Source organism: Globicephala melas, chromosome 13 (assembly GCF_963455315.2).
Source record: "Globicephala melas chromosome 13, mGloMel1.2, whole genome shotgun sequence".
NCBI lineage: Eukaryota > Metazoa > Chordata > Mammalia > Artiodactyla > Delphinidae > Globicephala > Globicephala melas.
Genome location: NC_083326.1, coordinates 60260802 through 60281435, shown reverse-complemented (window position 1 = coordinate 60281435; position 20634 = coordinate 60260802). Strand labels below are relative to the sequence as shown.

Sequence of the window (20634 nt, the reverse complement as noted above, 5' to 3'; positions counted from 1 at the left end):
CGCGCCGGGCGGGAGGAGGCAAGAGAGCGCGCACCCCCGCGGGCGGGGCCGAGCGCGGGCGGCGGGGGAGGGGGCCCACCGGGCGCGGCCGCCACCTCCCGCCCGCCCGTCCGCCCCTCCCGCCGGCCGCCCCTGCCCACCTTTAAACTTGAGGTCTGTGGGCGGGTCGAGGACCAGGATCTGCTCATGCTTCGCCATGGCCCCGGAGGCGGACGCCATCGGAGACAGCGCAGAGCGGGGGCGCGCCCGCGGCGGGTCGCTGGCTGCGGGCGGGGGGCGGCGGCGGCGGCGGCGGCTGCGGCGCGGCTCGGCCCGACTTGACGCGGGGCCAGCGCTCGGCTCCCGAACCCCACGCCCGCCGCTCTGTCGCCGGCTCGCTGGGCCGCCCGCCCGTCCGCAGCTCCGGGTCTCACAACTGACTCAACCCCACACCAGCCGCCGCGGCCACGCGCACTGCGATCCTCGGCGCCCCACGTGACGCCTCTGCGTGCCTACGTGCGCGCCCCGGCTGCTGCGAGGCCTCGCGCCCGGCCCGCCCTCCTTACCGCCCCGCGCGGCCGGCTGCTGCGCCTGCGCACCCCCGGCCCGCCGCGCTCCGAGCCCAGCCTAGCTGTCAAGGGAGCGGGTGTCGACGGGGCGGAGCTCAGCTCCGGGACACGGATGCGGCGCGCACGGCGGGCGAAAAGGCGCAATCCTCGGTCCCGTTTAGCCGTAGTTAGGGTTGCGAGACTGGAGAACCCGCTACGGCAGCGAATTACCATCTCCCAAGCGGGAATGCCTAATAGCAGGAGGAGCGGTCAGGCTTTGTTGACTACAACTCCCAGCATGCTCCGCGTGGGGCGGGGCCTCCGCCGGAGCTGGTCCCCTGTGGTGCTGCGCGGTGCTTGCTGGGAGTTGTAGTACCGGCTGTGAGCGGGCGGGAAGGAGAAGGGTCGACTGAGGTGGGGCGCGCCAACACTCATTTTGGTTCCCAGCGGGTGTCTCGTTTGCGCTAAAAAAGAAAAACAGCTTCTGGAGACTGACCCGAGGTTCACCTGATTAGAAATATAGAAGATGCCTTGTGGAAAACATGCGTGGATCTGTCAGCGTGCTCCCTAATTCTACCCATCCCTCCGTCGGCAGAACTAAATTCTATGGCTCTCCAGTCCAAGCTCTCCTCCTTCCTGAATTGTCTCCGGTAATGCAAAAGCCGAAGAGGAAACACGCCTCCTTTAAGAAGCAAACGCGTAGTTGGGGATCTGACGAGGCACACGTTATCAAACTGGAAATGAAAGTCAAAATCTACAACGTTTGTTGCCGCATCTGTTCTTCAGTTTTGACTGATAGTGATAAGCCCAAACCAAAACAGTGTCACGTTCACATGTTGGCAATGAATTCCAGCTGCAGCATTTACGGTAGCCTGTAGTAAACTGAGTCGAAGGAGAAAAATCCCAACAGCAAAGTTGCTGACCAATCTTTAACGGATTGCCAGGGTAATAGGGGACAAGAACGTGAAAAAAATGAATGTGCCGTAAATAAACCGTTACAGTGCTGCTCAAATTCAAATCCCTAGGAAGCACCACGAAACAAAGGACAAATTGATGCTGCTGCCATGAAGGAGCAGCCCAGTGGGTCTAGAAAACAAATGAGACAAATGGAACCATGGCCTAGGCGCGGGCACAAAGTCTACGTTCTCACAGCAGTCCAGCCATCGGACCCCAGCTGGGAATAGCTCTCCAGAACAGCCAACCTAGCATTCGTAACAGACTGTGCCAAAGGAGAGCAATGGAAGACCTCGGAGGATGGGAGCTTGGAATAATTCGCCTATTACTATTTTAGAGCACAGCATACCCTCATTCAATAGTGCACTATTTAAGTGGTTTGTGCTTTGGTATTAATACCTTTCTAACAGTTCCAAGAACTTTACAAACAACACAGCTACTCAGGACAACCTTATAACAGTTAGCAAGTGTTACTTTTGTTGTTAAATATGGAAATGAAAACACAGGTGAGAGCGTCTTATGTCAGTAAATAGAGGGGGGAGGAAGGTGGGGGAGGGAAGTCGCACAATTTTCTACTCTGCATTTTTGCTCTTCCCAAAGCCACGAAAAATGACACCCAAAAGTCATTAAGGCAACAATTTTAAATGTAATTGACATCTATTGTTTGGAATGGAGAAACAGGGGCCTAATGTTCATTGCTCTTTTTACATTGATTAATGTGGCTACGTAAAGATCCCTTAATAAGTTATTAGCAAAAAATATACTCAAGCATATACTCTCTAACTCCCAAGTTTTCATGAGTCTAAGAGGTATGAAGTCCTTGAATATTACTTCAGCCTACTTGAATCATGAATAATTTTCACCTTTGCACAGATTATCTCTTACGCGTTTGGCAATAATAATAATAATTAAAAAACCCCACCAATCTCCAGTACAAATGGTAACAAAGTACAACTGCCTTCTTCTCCATAGTTAAATATGTTAACCTTTACTCTAGAGGTCGTCTATAATTATGAATTTGTTTATGATCAATCCTCTGCGTAATTCAACTCAGTAAACATTTAAATGAGCGTACCTTCAGCAGACATTCAGGCAGAAGGATACAGAGTACAGGCTGGGTTCAAGCACCATTTTCTGCTATGTGGTCATAGCAACTTACTTCACCTCTCTGTGCCTGTTGTACATTTGTAAATTTGGAAGGATAACGAAACCTACAACCGAGGTTTGTTGTGAGAATTAAATGAGTTAATACACACAAAGAGCTTAGAATAGTGCCTTGTTCCAGCACTGTTACCTTATCATTGTTAAATGTTAAATGATTGCTGTGCCTGGCATGTGATGGGTGATTCAGTGGTGAGCCAGCAAACATGGTCTCTGCCCTTACAGGCTTACATCCAAGCAAGAGAGACAAATGTGAAATAGCTCCTTTGCAAGTAGGATTCTGTTCTTGGAATAAGTTCCACCAGTGAGTTACACTCCTGGGACATTTAAAAGTGAGACGGAGGCCGGCTTTCTTCCCCTGTCTGTTTTCTGCCGAGGCAGCCTGGAAGCTTCCTGCAGCAGCGTTCCAGCACCCAGTCACTAACTTCCTGTATCCAGAGGCGGTAAGTTGTTTCAGGGTCAGCAGGAGCAGCGGCTCCTGCTTGAGTGCAGCTTCCAGATCCCTGGGTCAGAGGTAGGGCGTGCAGCATGGGAGGGAGCAGCTGCCCTGTGGAGCGGCTCGGTCTGGCCCTGGGAGTCATTCCTGGAAAGCCAGTCCCTCCTCCCCTCCCCAGACCGTGTAAGCACCTAATTCCCCCTGTTGCGTTGCTTCCTGCCTGTGATAATAGAGGGCTGCGGAGAAGGAGGCGTCAGGGAAGCCAGGAGCGGACCAAGAAGGAGGTCAGTGGTGTAGCAATCTGCTCAGCGGTCCTGTAAGGTGAGGACGGGGAGCCATCCACCCCACGGAGTAAAAGGGGGACGCTGGGGCTACAACGGGAACGAAACACAGTCACTGCACACCGTGGGCTCTTTCTAAAACATACAGATTGGTAGAGAGTGACAACCACCTGAAACATGCAGGAGGTCGGGAAGCATGACAGGGATGCAGTGCTCATGGAAGTGTGGTACGATGGGGGTGCTTGTTGTAGCCTATTTGTCAGACTTCCCTGAGAAATAGAGATTCCAAGAGCAGGCAGGTGGAAGCTTCACCAGATAAAATCAAGGCTGGAAGAAGAGTTAGAAAAAAACTTAGCCCGGGACTTTTTCTTTGTGTGACTATGTAAAGCAGTTAAAACTATAAGAGGAATAATCTTTGTTTATGAAAAATCATTTGAAGAATGTTTTCTCAATTAATCTGTTATTCTGTAAAAGCAATGTGTGATTATTGTAACAAGTGACACAACCCAAAGGCATATGAATAAAAAGTTTCCTCCTATACCTCCCAATTTTCACTCCACTTGGAGTGACCAATGCTAACTGCCTGGGTTGTGTACCACTCCTGAACTTTATCCATAGTTACGAAAACATAGCTGTTTGGGTTTTGCGTTTCTTCATAAGAATTCTTGTAAAATATGTAAAACCATATGCAGTTGCTTTATTCACCTGACAGTATATTATGGATATCAGGTCAATTGGCAAAGATCTAACTCAGTCTTTTAATAGCTGAATCCATAGATTAGATTACCCTACTATGGTACCATTTGTTCCCTTATTGATGAACGTGTAAATGGATCTAGACTTTTATCACAACAAACAGCACTGCAATAAACGTCCTTATACACGCATCCTTATCATAGGATGCTTTTATTTCTGCAGGGAGATGCCCAGTGATGGGACCACTAGATCAAGGCTATTTCCTACTTCGATATATATTGCACACATTTTATCCAAAGGGTTGCAGCCGTTCCCACTTCCATCAGGAGTCCATCTCCTGTAGCCTCACCAAGTGAGGCTCTTCACACCAGCAACTGAAGGAGGGGCGTGTATAAGTATCCTTGGATTGTTTGGGTCAATAGTTTTAGTCTCAAAAATTGTACACTTTCCTAAATCCATCCTTGTTCATTGAATGTACCTTCTCCTCCTGCTTATTCCATTTTCTTTCTCTAGATTACAAAGATCAGAGCACCTGTAAAGCACCAGATTCTCTGCAGTTAATAATGTGTTTCTCCCACAAATACAGTTATTCCTAAAGGAAACCAACCAAGAAGAAATCCAAGGATGCCTATGAGCAGTAAATCCACATCTGACCTTATCTGACCCCTTCTAGTCTCTGAACCTATCAAAACCTGGAGTAGACACTGGGTGGAGAGCACAGATCTGCTCATCAGCAGACTGGAATCCAGGCTTCATCACTTTTTGCCCTGTCATGCAATTAAACTCATGACCTTATCTATAAAATGGCAACAGTCCAACTGCTATTTAATATTGCTCATGAGTACAAAGTGTTCAGCATGGTGCTCGGCAAATAGTAAGCTTTTACTAAATGATTGTTGTATGATAGATCCCACAATCTGATATCCCCTTTGAAATATCAGCCATACGTTTATATAAGTCGTTGGACATTTAAATCCACAACCAAATGTTATCTTCTTAATGAGATACTTCATAAACAAAAGAGAGTTTTCTAGGGTTTTCTGAAAATAATGAGCCTTGGTTTCTTTGTATTCATTTATTCCAACTGTTAATTGATGTCTTGTTTGGGACAAAGTGCTCTATCGCACAGGCTCGGGCAGACACAAAGGAAACCAATACTTGATTTCGGTACTGAAGAGGTTGATGGTCTAAATGGACTTAAGCAAGCATCATCCAATGCGTGACGTGCGTTACGAGTAGGAGCTGAAAAAAATTAACTCTGGGAGAGCTAGGAAGTGCTTCAAATATATCTGACCACTTCAAGATCATGGCATTTTTTTCTGGCCAGGTAAACACACACACACACACACACACACACACTTACCTTTCTAAGATTTTCTACTAGAACGTTTAATTTATTTTCCTAAAGCGTTCTTGTTTTTTCTTAAGAACAAAAAAGTTGGAAGCATGGATAAGCAAAATATGGTATACACATACAACAGAATATTACTCAGCTTTGAAAAGGAAATTCTAACACGTGCTACAATGCAAATGAATCTTGAAGACATTGTGCTAAGTGAAAGAGGCCAGACACAAAAGAACAAATACTATATGATTCTTGGGAATCCCTGGCACTCCAGTGGTTAGGACTCAGTGCTTTCACTGCCGAGGGCCGGGGTTCAATCCCTGGTCAGGAAACTAAGATCCCACAAGCCGTGTGGCCAAAAAAAAAAAAAAAAAAAGCAAATATTGTATGATTCCATTTACTGTAATATATGAGGGACCTAAAGTAGTCAAATTCATAGAGACAGAAAGTAGGATGGTGGTGGCCAGGGGCTGGGGGAGGGGGAGGGGGAGTTAGTGTTTGATGGGTGCAGGGTTTCATTTGAGAAGGTGAAGAAAGTTCTGAAGGTGATGATGATGACGGTGGCACAGCAATGTGAACGTACTTAATGCCACTGAACTGTGCACTTAAAAATGGTTAAAATGGTAATTTTCGTGTTAGGCATATTTTACCCCAATAAAATAAAAGAATAAAAGTATTGGTTTTGTTTAGCACACATGGTTAATCATTTCCATCTGTAACAGTGTTCTGGTTGTCTGCTGTCTCAAGGGCTCTTTTTCCCTCACTTTTCCTGGCCATTTTAAACAATATTGGGGATCTGAGCTTAGGCTCACTCCAATCTGGGTTCAATTCCTGGCCTTTCACTTCTAAGGGGATAAACAACCAGTTACCTCCCAGGGTTGTTGTGAAAATTAAATGAGGTGGTACTTGTAAATGGTTGAGCATAATACCTGGCACTCGTAAGTGCCCAGTAAATGTCACCATTGCTGTTATTAATTTCATAATTGCTCATTCTTAGGCAGGCATGAATGTCCATTTTTGGCTCCCTTTTTAGAGGTTATATAGCTTGGGATAACTAGAATCATAACTTTATCTAAAGAAAATAATAAATCAAAAAAAATTGAACTGTCACCACTGGAGACTCAATAGCACAATCTGGCAGAGTTACTCCCAAAGGAATTCTCTTTAGTTCTCCTGTTGAACTTTGTGCTGTTGCCTAAGTCTGGACTATATCTCATCAGCATATTAAGTTCCTAGTCATGAGATTAAAAATAGGACTATGAATGCATTTGGGGGGGGGGGTCACCTTTTAATGCAGATATAAATAAGGACCTGTAGACCTCAAGGAGTGGTTTATGCCTATAGCCCGAATGAAGGCTGGGTGACCCCAGGATTAAGTACAAACCCAGCCTAGCGGGGCCTGAGCAGTCACCAATCAGGAACCTGAAAAGTTCATTCTAAACATGGATGTGATGCGTTCACTCACCACAACCAGAGCACCTGCGAGGTGGGTGGGGACCCTAGAGTCACGGTTCATTCAAGTCAGTGTGGAGGTATGGCCGGACCCCACTGACCCCCATGGACTCTCTCACCTGGAGAGTTTGTACCATGAAACATGTACACCAAGTTCATAGCACAACGTGATAGAGGAAGCATCCAACACTGTAAATGTCCTTAGCATTTTACTTGGTACCATGGCTCTAGCCATTGTCTATTTGTTATAGGTTTATCAGCAGTTGAAGCCAAGTACATAGATTTAATTTTAATCCAATGCAATTACATGGCTATATCATGGACACTCACTGAGCTGCTTCCTCAGATGGAGGATCTCTTTGGAATTAAAAGGCTCTGAGACAGACGCAAACTATTATATATAGAATGGATAAACAAGATCCTACTCTATAGCACAGGGAGCTATATTCAATATTCTATGATATACCATAATGGAAAAGAATATTTTAAAAAAGAATGTATATATATGTATAACTGAATCACTTTGCTGTACAGCAGAAATTAACACAACATTGTAAATCAACTGTATTTCAATTTTTTAAAAAAGGCTCTGAGGAATTTAATTTATCCTAGCCTCAGTGGTTCACAAGATTTTACTTCCTTACAGATGTGATTTTAAAAAACTACTGGAACCCTTGAAAACACACATGCGTGGCTTATCTTTTTCACACGCTATTTACTTCCCCCCACCTCCCTTTAAGTGACTGACCCCCAGGGCTGGAGCCTGCTGGCAAAGACACGTGACACACATATCCAGGCTCCACTGCAGCAGCCATCCCCTGCTCTGGCCGGTTTCACCTTCAGGACAAGCGAGAGTCAGCAAGCAGGCTGAGCCGTCAGCCAGGATGCTTCTTCCCCTTTGTCCTGGCCCAGGTGATTTGACAAGCTCAGACAAATAAAACGAACACGTGGCAAACGGGATATACTTATTCCTATTTTTAATCTGGCCGAAGATCAAGAGAATCATGAATTTTGAAGGACTGTCAAGCTAAAGAATGGAAATGAAATCACAATTCAGATGCGAGCTATGGATTTTAACGTGAATGACTCGTCCTTTAAGTTTCTGTAGTTCCGTATAAAGTACAGCCTGGATAATGTGTGGTTTATCACTCATGCATCTTACTAGTTTGGTTCAGTTTCAGAAGAAATACATTAAGGTGTGATTAGACTGTGCCTGCCCAGACGACCTAGTAATCGTGGAAATGAGTACATAAATTCCAGAATTTATATTTACATATAAATTACTGCATGTTAGCAGTGTAGTAAAGGATGCTTTGTCCCTGATTGTACATTCTCTTTTATGAAACTATGCGATGACAGTTACACACTCATGGCCCAGGAAAATGACTGTCAGGTGGATGTGTGGCCATAAGGGGCCAACTGTAAGGCACCCTTAAGCCAGGACTCTGAGGTGAGGAAAGGCTGAGGGGCACACACAGGTGGCATTTCAGATCTCCGGTATCCATGTCAGCTGAGACTGGCCCAACAACCCTAGGAAAGTCTGGGTACCTCCTTCTCCGCATTGTATAGTGACCTGAGTCAATGGCCAGAGGTCCCTCTGGGCAGTCCTAAGGGAATCGCACAGTGTTTCTCTCCTTCCTCCTGGGGACTTAGCCATCTCTTCCACCAGTGGATTCTGGACTGAGCACAGGAATGTGGCTTTTTATTGGGGCAGCTCCCCTCGGCTAACTGCTCCTCTGTTCCCGCACGTACCCTTTCACCCATCCAGGGTGAAGTCCCAGAAATGCCTTCTGTTCAAACACCACCTTGCAATCTCCTATTTTCCTATAGCCTTGTCTGCCTTCCAATGAATGTGTTAATGAACATTTATAGGTCATCTTTCCGAATGGATAAAGAAGATGTGGTACATATATACAATGGAACACTACTCAGCCATAAAAAAGAATAAAATAATGTCATTTGCAGCAACATGGATGGACCTAGAGATTATCATACTAAATGAAGTAAGTCAGACAGAGAAAGACAAACTCCATATGATATCACTTATATGTGGAATCTAAAATATGACACAAATGAACTTATCTACGAAACAGACTCTCAGACATAGAGAACAAACGTGTTGTTGCCAAGGGGGAGGGGAGGGGAGGGAGGGAAGGGTTGGGAGTTTGGGATTAGCAGATGCAAACTATTATATATACGATGGATAAATAACAATGTCCTACTGTATAGCACAGGGAACTATATTCGATATTCTGTGGTAAAGCATAATGGAAAAGAATATACATACATATATATATGTAAACTATGCTTTGTCTTTAATCAAGGGACAGCAAAGACAGCAAACCCCATTACAGGATTAAACATCTTGTATTTCAGATGGACTTTTTGGCCACCCATCCTATTACTTAATTTAGAGTGAGATTGGTAAACATAATCTAGTTACAGCCATCCAGTTTCTCAAACTTTCATAAGCAATACAGTTTCAGATTTCTGGTGTAGCCCCATGACCTACTTAAGAAATCATAAGTGTAAGTGCAATAGCTAGGGCAGCACTCAAATGCCAAGATCTTGTCCACCCTGACTACGGCCCTTGAACCCAGGGTGACCCACCTCTGCACCATACCTGTGCCCCACTCATCCCTGGTTGTCCCAGGTGACAGCCTCCTCCACTTCCCACCCCTTGCCCCGTCATCTTCCCTGAGCGCATCTTGTTCCCATGTCCGGTAACCAGGTTCTGACTTTTTTACCCACAGATCACCCTTATGGCTTCAGAAACTTCTGCAGTCCCCTCCCGGTTTCTTGGGTCTCGTCTTCACTGCTTCATTTTCAGCTTGTTGGCATCCTCTGCTGCCTGAGATGAGAGACCTCTGCTTGCCCTTGACCTTCAGGAACTCTCCATGCCCCTGCTGGTCAGCTCAACTCTTCCCTCCTGGAGAGGGGACGTTTGGTTGTGTTTCACTTGAATTGTTGGAAAGGCATCGAATCTCCATCCAAGAGAATAAACAAGGGTTATCAAGATCTCACATTTAAGCAAGTCAATGAGGTAGAGAAGAATCCTGAGAATTAGAAATCAATTTATTAATTTTAATTAGAAACAGAGGAGTTTTTGGTACCCCATGTACCTGTAAACAGTTTTCCCAGAGGATGGCCTGTGGTTTCCAGATATTCACCTCATTCGAAACAGTTTCTCTGTCAGTTCTGGATAGAGCTCATTTCTGACGTATGCACCCATCTTTCTGCCTTCAACCTGAATATCAACTATAAACATGTTTAGTGTCTGAACCACACATAATAAATCTTGGCCCCTTTCTTTTTAAAGCACACAAGGAAAGAATCGGTACCATGGATGGGGCTTGAAGAGGAGACACAACGGCTGCTGGTACGCAACATATACATCTACCCATTTTATTCTAGCATTTTTATATCTATAGACATACAGGAATGTAGCAATCCAAAATAAAGTGGGATTATAATTTGGCTTTGTAAATGCTTTTTTAAAAACCTCAGATGCAAAAGCAGAGATTATTTGAAAGTAATCATCTTTATCATACGAATGATTTCACCCTCAGAGGGAGCAATCAAATTATTTAAGGGGATGAACACGGGGAGGAGCTCACTCAAATCCACTAATGTTGAATCGTTTCACTGAGAGGCTGCTCCAGTTCCAGTCATTTGTTTGTCCGTGAGAGCATGACAACACACTATAGGCTGGCCCTTGTTAACTGGCATGATTTAAAGGAAATCTTCTTTAAAGCCGTCTCTGGGAGGCGGCTAGCCTCTTCTGACATTTCTGCACTGAGAATCATTAGCTGACTGGTGACTTCCTCCAAGTTGTCCTAATGTCCCTGAAAGATATTGATCTGTGAGTCATTAGACCTGCATTTAGCTTTGCCTTTCAAAGACCATGGGGCACGGAGAGAGAAGCAGCCCTTCTGTCCACCCTCCTCAAGCCCCACCAGTAAGTGGTCTCCGAAGGCCGGAGACCCCCCGGGGTGCTAAGTGAAAGCGGCAATCAAGTCCACAGACACCTTCGATGCCAGAACGACCCTGCTCCTCTCCGAGCTTCCCACGCCAGGTCTCACTCTTGCTTGAAGTCGCCATCTTAACCTAAAAGAAGATGACTCAACATGTGAGCATAAAAGCACTACACTTCCTATCAATAGGCGACAGAATGATCACATTTTCTTTCAGTTTTCACAATTCACCTTCTTCCGTTTCAATCACTGCCTTTTTACCAACCTTAACTTCATGTGTACCGCTTTCCATTTTTTCATATTCACGTCAGTCATTTTTTTCCATTCTAGAATTTGAAAAAATCCTGATTTTCCTAAACCGTGAGGCTTTACCTGGATCCCTGCTATGCTGATCCCAGTGTGTGTCATTGTTGCCCTGGTTGACACTTTTTACCATGGGTGTTGAAGGATCTCCTGATTAAAGAGTCACTATTATTTCAGAATTTGCAGCCATCTTCTCCTTGTACTTTTTGGTTTATTTTGTTTTTTAGTTAACTTCTATCTCCATAGAATGTACCATTTCACAGTTCCCTTGCAAGATCTTAAAAACCTGCCCCAGATCACAATGGAATTCTCTAAGCAACAATATACCACATCTTTTCCATATTTGCTAAGTATAATTTATTTGAACATTTCTACCTCAAAAAGACAAATGTGTTGAGAATCCAAGGAACAGTCTGTATAGATCCCCACTGTGAAATCAAATTGCTCATACAGAAAAATAAATTTCTAAAGCATCACTTAGACCCCAAAACTGTCTTACCTTGTTCATATCCTTTGCATCTTTCTGAGTATCTAGTTGCTAAGTGTTTCATGCTGTCTTTGGATTCATATTCCGTATGCCATCTTTGGTGAAACTCAAGCGTTACCATAAGATAACTTGTCATTTGAATAAGGCACGGAGTGTATTGATTTCTAAGTCCTACAGATACAGACTTAAGGAAATCAGACTGGATTACAATGAAATGAGAAGGGGTGTTTGAAAGGCACTGGGTAAGTGCACAGCATCTTCTTATCAGGTTGGGAATTGATTGACGCTGACCACATTCTTGGTGTAGCCCTTGGTCCAAGGCAGTGTGTCCAACGTCATCGCCATCCCCTGCAGCAGACACACGAGTCTGCCCAGCACCTCTTCCCTCCTCCCCCTGCCCCCGTGGTCCTGCATAGCTTTGATGCTTTCATGGCACTGACCCAGGCCTGCAAGGTCTCCCCCAAGTACTCAGGATGGTACAGGGATTGGCATATGACTAGACAGTCAAAGTCTTCCCAGGGACTTTGATTTGAGTTATTAGGAAACAGGCTCACTTTTTATCTGTGTTCACAAGCCAGTGAAGCAAGTGATGCTAAAATCAACACGAGCAGCAGAGCCAAGAGGTGGAGAACATCAGGTCCTGATGCTGTTGTTTGAACACTCACACCCACCTGAAGCAGTTTGTCCCCCTAGAATCTCCACTTTCAAGATCCAGTACTCCCTCCATTTTTGCTGGAGCAGGTTTGAGTTGGGTTTCCGTCACTTGCCACCAAAAAGCGAATATATCACCTACCCCCACGACACCCAAGATCACCAAGGCAGTTCATCTCCAAAAGAAGAACTGCTGCTGATTTAGTCTCTATGACCATCTGTCCTGTAAAGCCGGGAAGGCCCAGAGTGCACAACTGGAACACAGAACCTGCGGTTAAGTTCAGCGTTCAAAGACTCCACCAGAGCATCCGTGACCTTGGGCCAGCGTGCTCACTCCCCTTTGCTTTGTCCTTCCAAATTTTGTATTTCCCAGCAGTTTCTAAGCAACTGGGGTCTCCAAAGTACTCTATTAATTGTTTGTTTGTTTTTCTTCTATTATAAGTAAGCGGGAAAAAATAGAATGAAAGAAAAAATATGCATACAGAGAGAGCCAATGACAACACTTTATGCTTTTTATTCCACTTTCAAATAAAATAGGGATCATCCTGTTCTTCGTATTTGGACCTTTTTATTCTCTTGTTTCCATTTTTCATTTCTGAGTGAATTTGGAAGAGCAGAGTCCTGCTTTCCTGGTCCCCATATGCCTTATAAGCATTGACTGGGGGAAGGAAGGCCCTCCGTCTAGCCAGACCCTTAGGAGGCATGTAACCCAGACCCCACAGCCTGCTCCAGGAGGACTCTGGCCTGCAGCCCTTGTTAAAGCAACTAAACAAGAAGCTCATTAGACAGAAGTGGCTCCAGGGCTTTGGTGGCCTCTGCACGCCAACCAAAACCAAAGCCTGAGATGCCTCAAGGGTAAGAAATTGAAACCTGAGGATCACAGCCAACCAGGCTTCAGGCTGCAGCAGTCCAACCATTTCCTTGCTTTGCTTCCCCACCTTCTCCGGGTCAGTCTTTCCCCAGCTCTTGTCGGCTGAGCCCCCCAACCATTAACGGTTTGGCGCTGCCCAACTGGAATCAGTTTTTTGTTTGTTTTCTTTTGTTTTGTTTTGTTTTTGCGGTAGGCGGGCCTCTCCCGTTGCGGAGCACAGGCTCCGGACACGCAGGCTCAGTGGCCATGGCTCACGGGCCCAGCCGCTCCGCGGCATGCGGGATCCTCCCAGACCGGGGCACAAACCCGTGTCCCCTGCATCGGCAGGCGGGCTCTCAACCACTGCGCCACCAGGGAAGCCCTCAAATTCTTTAAAACATTCTAGATCAGCAGAAGATAAGACAGTGGCTGACAGGGAATGGGGGGAAATGCAGAGTTGTCGTTCAGTGGGTATAAAATTAGTTATCCAGGATGACTACGTTCTAGAGATTCTCTGGACAGCACAGTGTCTGTAGTTGATACGCTATAGTACACTTAAAATGTGGTAAGAGGGTAGATCTCATGCAAAGTGTTCTTAACACACACACACCAAGGAAAGGGACACACAGGGAAAGTTGTGGAAACAGATGATGGGTAGGTTTATTACCTCAATGGTGGTGATGGTATCACGTGTGTATGCATATGTCCAAACTCACCAAATTGTATATATTAAATATATGCATATATGCGCAATATATATGTGTATACACACACACACACTCTGAGACATCTGAGAACAGGTATCAGAAACCCAGTTACCGGGATGACAAAGCAGGAACTCTGCTACTAGGTTGCTGATGTCATAATGGCACCAAGGATCACACTAATGTAAACTTGAACCATAAATCTCTTGGTCTGAGAAAACCAGAAGCTTTGAGCTTTTTTGTGAGCCTGGATCAGTAGAAAGAAGCCTGAACTTGAAATCTGGAAACATGGCCTTGGTCTCAGCTCTGATACCAAAGAATCCCCTAGATGTTTGTGGAGCCCGTGACATTTCCTGAGGCCTCCATAGCACTTCCCGCACATGAAGGAGGTTAGACGTATGTGAATCCTTCAAATTCTTTACTTTCTTATCAGATATCCCAAAGGTATGTGAACATCAGAAATTTCCACTCATCATTAAAACATGTCCTTCTACAGAAAAACTGTCTAAATTTCCAGCGTTGCCACTAGGATTACACGAGCTGAATTTTCAAGAGTGAGTGAAAAAAAAAAATCAAGATTAAAAATAGGGGACAACTGGACTTCCAATATCTCCACCAAAGGAAATTCTAATATCAACACTGTCCCATCAACAAGAACACAGTCACAATAGGCGTTAGGGCTTTGACTGCTTTTTGGAAAGGGTTGAGCTACTGTTTCTGATGCACATGCAGGTGCCACTTGGACACACACTTTTGTTACCCCTCATCTTTTTTTGTAAATAAAAAATCACAAGCTATGAACAGCCGACTGTTCCTAATGCTTTTGGAACACACAATCACTTTAATGCTGTAATGAATGTCTCGAGTTTTTCCTTAAGGGCACCAGAAAATTCGCCCACCTTTTCTTCTTTTTTATAAAACTGAAAGGTTGGGACGCAAACGATATTGCAGTCTTTCGCCAGCCCCTCACACTCATCAGCGTCCACTTCCAGGAACACCACATCCTTGTGCTTCATGGACAGGGACCGGAAAAGGGGCTTGATTGACCTGCAAGGCCTGCACCACATGGCCGAGAAGTCCACAGCCACCAGTCTCTCCCCAGCTTCCTTCAGCGCCACCTCGAAGTCTTCCTTGCTCAGGATCACCTTCACCAGGTCCTCCTCCAGGACCTCCATGGCTTCATCTGCTGACTGCAGGTTGCCTTCTATTGGCTGGATGGTGTCTTCTAAGGACTTGGGGGTGTCACCCTCCTTGGGCAGAACGGTTTCGGCTGAGGACTTGGGGGCATCACCCTCCTTGGGCAGAACGGTTTTGGCTGAGAACTTTAGGGTGTCACACAGCTTGGATAGAATGGCTGAGAGCTTGTGGGTGTGGCCCTGCCCGGGCAAAATGAATTTTGCTGGAAAATTGGGGGTATTGCCCTGCTTGGGCGAGGTATTTTTTTCTGAGGAATTGGGGATGTCAGCCTGCTTGCACAGGATGGTTTTGAGTGGGGAACTGGGGGTGTCACCCTGCTTTGGTGAAATGATTTCGGCTGGGGAGTTGGGGGTGTCAGCCTGCTTGGGTGGAATGATTTTGGCTGGGAAATTGAGAATGTCACCCTCTTTTGGTGGGATGGTTTCTTCTGGGAAATTGAGGGTGTCAGCCTGATCGGGCAGAACGGTTTGGGTTGGGGAATTGGGGGTGTCAGCCTGCTTGGGGGGGATAGTTTGGGCTGGGGAGCTGAGGGTGTCACTGCCCTGCTCAGGTGGGAGTGTGTCCATGGCCTGTAGGACTTCAGACCGCTCCGCAGGTGTGTGTTGAACGTTGCTGACCTCATGGACAAAGGCCTCCTGGGTGTGTGCTGGGACTAGGAGTGTCACATGGCTGGATAGAACCTGTAATGATGGACTTTCTGAAGAAAAGGGTAAAAAAATAAAAATGCCAAAGAAGAAACAAAATAATTCTGATCATCTACTCCAAGGAAGACGGGTGTCATTCTCAGAGCTCGTGAATGTAGTCTTATAACAGATGTATTCATTTGCATAATCACATTCAGCAGAAGGCCAAGCAGCATGCGATTACATGTAATCTTCATGGAGGTTTTTTGTTTAAGTACAACTTTGTCTGCTTAGTGCGACACTGCAGCCAACCCCCTTAGCGCATAGGTCCCCCTTCCCTCCCCCTTACCTGTAGCCTCACCTTCATTCATGTCTGCCTGATTGACTGGCCTCATTTCCGGTTCTTCCGGGGCTCCAGCTTCATCACTTTCCATTTCCGGTCCTTGTCGCAACCCACTCCTACTTCACAGATGCCTCACAGTGCCAGCGAGGGCATCCCCTGCAACCTTTTCCAACTGAACGTCATACAAGGAGTAACAACTTGTATCCGGGTGGTGCTCACAGCCGGTTTGCCCTCTTTGTTCTCACAAGGGTCCTCCTTGACAGTTTCATGACAGCCTGGGTTTGGGGGCTGCTCTGTGCGTGAGGCTGTCTGTGCCCAGTGCCTGAAATGAATTCACAGCCATTATTTCCTACGACACAACACACCACTGAGGTAAGTCCCATTATGATCCCCACTTTACAAGTGAGAAAACTGAGTCTTAGAGAAGTTATGTGACCCGCTCAAGGTCTCAGAGCTCATGGGGGGGCAGCTTCCGAGCCCATACTCGGAACACTGGGCTGGGCTGGGCTGCTTGCCGGATGCCCTGGCCAGGGTGGGTAACTTGAGATCACCTCTCCTGCCCTCTCCCTCTAGGATCCCCAGCTCCTGCTTTCTCTTTATGACTCACCCACCGTAACCATCAACATCCTCTTAACCATGTTACCCTCTTCTGCAAAGTCCTGCGTGCTGGTCAGATGTCCGGTTTGGACACTGGGAAGGGAGATTATGACACAGAGGGGTTCCCTAACTGAGAAGAGGCAGAAGTGAAAACATCACCCCCATCCGTGTAGACCAAGAACCAAGAGAACAGTACCTGTGTCCCATCTCCAGGTAGAAACATCAGCACGGACACAGATTAGCTGTGTTCAGAGGAAAGCTGGAAACAGGGGAGGATTTGCCTCCTACTCCATCTGGAAGACCAGGGAGGGCCCATGTCCACATGGCAGCATGGGTCACAGGCAGATTCTTGGGCCAGGGATCAGGAAGTCTTCACACCCTGGGGCGGGGCCATGAGTGATCTAAGACCAGAGAACCAGTAGAAGCTCAAGGAAGAACAAAGAAGCCACAGTAGAGGTGGATCTGCGGTCAGAGGCAAGGAACAGAGGCACAGGCTCGAACAGTGGGTGACAGCATGGGGCCCCAGCCCTAGACAGGATCTACCGTCCTTAGCAGTTCCCAGTTCAGGGACCAGGCCAGACCAGCCACTTCACATGGGGACTCAGTAAGAGGTGGAGGGCCCAGGGACAGCTCATCCACACAGCCTTGTGCACCCGCATGTTATGGAGAGGGCAGGAATCAGGAAGACTGAGCTGCCCCCAGAATAAAACCATGTTCCTTAGACCGAAATTCCACAAATGGGCAGAGACTGAATTCCATGCCCCTTCTCCTCACCGTCCCTCCCAAAATCCCTCTGAGATCAGGCTCGTGGGGAAGAGTAGACGCCTTGTAGGAAAATTTTAAGGTCTCATTATATCTGCACATCTTAGTAAAAATCTGTGGAGGAAATCTGTGACCCCGTGACATTCATACTTGGGGATCTGAGTTGTGTTTTAGGTTCGGCAGGGTTTTTCCAATTATTTCTACTCTTGATTCTGAAATTCAGATGGATTCGAGGCAACTTGAAATATTGATGCTGCTGAATAACTTTCACTCAACTTGTCCTAAAACGTATTTTTTTACCTTCAGCACAAGCTCATCCCCAAATTGCTCATGAACCCTTATGTCAGTCGTGGTTCTGTCAGTGAAACAATCAGCTATTTTAGGCATAGAAAGATCTGTCTAATCAGAAAATAGCTGGGAAAGCTGCTTTTGGGTGAGGTGTCCAGGAATGATTCCCAGAAATAGGAACAATGCCGCAGAACTGGCCTGCCAGGGGGGCTGCGACCTCCTTTTGGAGGATAGCAAACACGCAGTGCAGGTGGTCAGGAGCAGGGGCCCCAGCCACTGGTGGCAGAGAAGGAGGCTGGGCCCAGATGAGGGGGATTTGTCACCACAGGTGACAGAGCTGGAATTTTATTTAATTTGCAATGGGTGTCCCAGAAAGTTTTGAGGAAACATGATCTGATATGCATTTTAGCAGATTCACTGTTACCATTTATTCAACCATAGATTTGAGAGCCAAAGACAGAATTCAAAGAGATCTGTTAAGAAACGATCGCATAGTTGAGAGAGAACATATTGAAAGTCTCAACTGGGACAGTGGAAAGAGGGTTCAGGGTTGGAGAAATTCCAGACATAGAATTTACATTGTTCGATAAATGCTTGAGAGGAGCTGAAATTGAATCTCGAACGTGGAGCCTGGGCAGCTGGGAGAAAGCAGTGCATGAGACACACAGGTAACAGGGGAACGGGGCCTGCGTGCCCAGAGGGGCATCATACCTGAGGCAGCACATCCACCTGGCAGCTGGAGATCAAGGTCTGATCTCCGGAGAAACGTCAGGCCAGACCACCATGTGGAAGACAAACACCCAGAGGTGATAGTTGAAATCCTAAGATTGCAGGCGATCATTAGGAAGGGGTATCAATGGAGGAGGGTTAGGAGCACGGATTTGCAGGAAGCACCTGCATTTGAGCAGGTATGTGTAAAGGGGGAGGAGCCAGGAGAGCCTTGGAGCCCAGGCCAGAGGCCAGAGAAGGAGCATCAGGTGGTAAGTCAACAGCCTCGGGTGCCCTTGGGGAAGTGGGGGGAGTGAGAAGCAAGAGGGCAGTGGTGGGGCAATTAGGTACCTAAATTCAGGTGAGGAGTGAATAGAAGGTCACGGTTCTCCTTTAAGAATTCAATTAGTGTGAAGGAAAGAGAGGGTAGCTTGATGGGGAAAAGAAGGACAGTAGTTTATCAAACCTAGTGACAATTTATGCATATGTGTAAGTGAACAAGAGGAGAAAACAGTGCAGAGGGAATTTTAAGATGGAAGCAAAAAAAAAAAAAAAAAGCTTGGGACATGCTTTAGAAGTGAGTTGGGATCCTTTTCTGAAGGAGCAAAAACGGAGAGAATAGGTACAAATCCGGAGAAAACTCAAGGTAAAGGCGAGCAGAGAACACTAGCCACGCTTGGGTCATCCGGGCCCACTTGGGGACAGGGTTTGGGGACTGGGTTCTCTGAAGGAATTCAGTGCCTCGGGCCCTGTAAAGTCAGACTTGTCAGACGCTGATCCAGAAGCCATTTCAAAAAGCCAGTGAAGAACTTGAGTCCCGGCTGAATGATGGGGTCAATGTCAAAGTCAGGGACAAGGAAAAGATACACGAAGCAGTCTGAGCAGTGGGTGGAGGGTCAGCACACCCGCAGTTGGGATCAGGTAATAGTTGAGTGAAATCTCGTTAATCGTGATTCAGCTCTGCCAGCCTGAGCTGCTTAACCCTTGGGTCCCCAGCCAGCACCTCCTCCTGAGATGCAAGAGAGGAAGCCTGGCCTCAGCATGGTGGGGGCCTGTCCTGCTCCCCAATTAAGCAGACCTCAGAAGGCCAGCTGAACCCTCTGTGCTCCTCCTGCACAAGTGAGAACAATCGTGCATCCTTCTCAGATTCATGTTGTGGATAAAATGAGATACAGTTTGAAAGGATTTAGCTCATGGGAAGCATTCAGTGAATGTGGATTTCCTTTCCTTCATTCTTTTATTTTTACAGTCCTTATAATGAGAGTAAAGAAAGGGGAAAATAGAAAGTCGTCAAAGGTACAAACTTCCAGTTAGAATATGAGTCCTGGGGATAGAACGGACAGTGTGGTGATGATAATTAATAACACCATGTTGCATATTTGAACGTTGCTAAGACAGTAGATCTTAAAAGTTCTCAGCACAAGAAAAAAAAATTGTAACTATGTGAGGTGACAGATGTTAACTAGACTTATTGTGGGTGATCATTTCCCAAGATATACAAATATGGAGTCATTATTGTACATTTGAAACTGTTATGTGTTAATTATACTTTAATTTAAAAAGTTAAATTTGGGACTTCCCTGGTGGCACAGTGGTTAAAAATCCTCCTGCCAGTGCAGGGGACACAGGTTCAAGCCCTGGTCCGGAAAGATCCCACATGCCGCGGAGCAACTAAGCCCGCGCCACAACTACCGAGCCTGTGCTCTAGAGCCCGCGAGCCACAACTACTGAGTCCGCATGCCACAACTACTGAAGCCCGTGCGCCTAGAGCCCATGCTCCGCAACAAGAGAAGCCACCACAATAAGAAGCCCGCGCACCTCAATGAAGAGTAGCCCCCGCTCACCGCAACTAGAGAAAGCCCGCATGCAGCAATGAAGACCCGACACAGCCAAAAATTTAAAAAAGTTCATTAACAAAAAAAAGTTAATTTTTTTTTCTTTTCTTTCCCTGTGGTATGCGGGCCTCTCACTGCTGTGGCCTCTCCCGTTGTGGAGCACAGGCTCCAGAAGCGCAGGCTCAGCAGCCGTGGCTCACGGGCCCAGCCGCTCCGCGGCATGTGGGATCCTCCCAGACCGGGGCACGAACCCGTGTCCCCTGCATCGGCAGGCGGACTCTCAACCACTGTGCCATCAGGGAAGCCCCAAAAGTTAAATTTTTTAATTAAAAAAGACAGGAGAAGATAACAGAAGCTAGCATTTGACTTCTTCCTCTCTTACCAGTCTATGGTCGTAGGCGACTTACTAACCTCCTGGGCCTCGGTTTGCTCATCTGTAGAATGGAGAGGATAATAGTAT

General features: G+C 46.5%; 2 protein-coding genes across 2 annotated transcripts in view; both read right to left on the bottom strand.

Annotated features, from left to right (window-relative positions):
* The window catches only part of VAPA (VAMP associated protein A), a 40104-nt gene extending 39637 nt beyond the window's left edge, over positions 1–467 (bottom strand). The window contains exon 1 of the mRNA XM_030836604.3: positions 141–467. Within this exon, the coding sequence (XP_030692464.1) occupies positions 141–219 (79 nt within the window). The 5' untranslated portion in view covers positions 220–467. The remainder of the gene's footprint in view (positions 1–140) is intronic.
* A 13153-nt stretch (positions 468–13620) lies between these two features.
* On the bottom strand, positions 13621–17436 carry TXNDC2 (thioredoxin domain containing 2). Its single transcript, XM_030836699.2, has 3 exons — positions 16778–17436; positions 16003–16306; positions 13621–15715 (listed from the first exon to the last, which is right to left on the bottom strand). The coding sequence occupies exons 2-3, from the start codon at positions 16073–16075 to the stop codon at positions 14658–14660; spliced, it is 1131 nt and encodes a 376-aa protein (XP_030692559.2). The 5' UTR covers positions 16076–16306; positions 16778–17436; the 3' UTR covers positions 13621–14657.
* Positions 17437–20634: the final 3198 nt, after the last annotated feature.

Excerpts from the sequence above, each read along its gene's own strand:
- TXNDC2 (XM_030836699.2), bottom strand. The coding sequence starts at position 16,075 with ATGGAAAGTGATGAAGCTGGAGCCCCGGAAGAACCGGAAATGAGGCCA. Across the intron at positions 15,716-16,002 it reads TCAGGCAGACATGAATGAAG|AAAGTCCATCATTACAGGTT; the intron begins GTGAGGCTACAG and ends CCTTTTCTTCAG.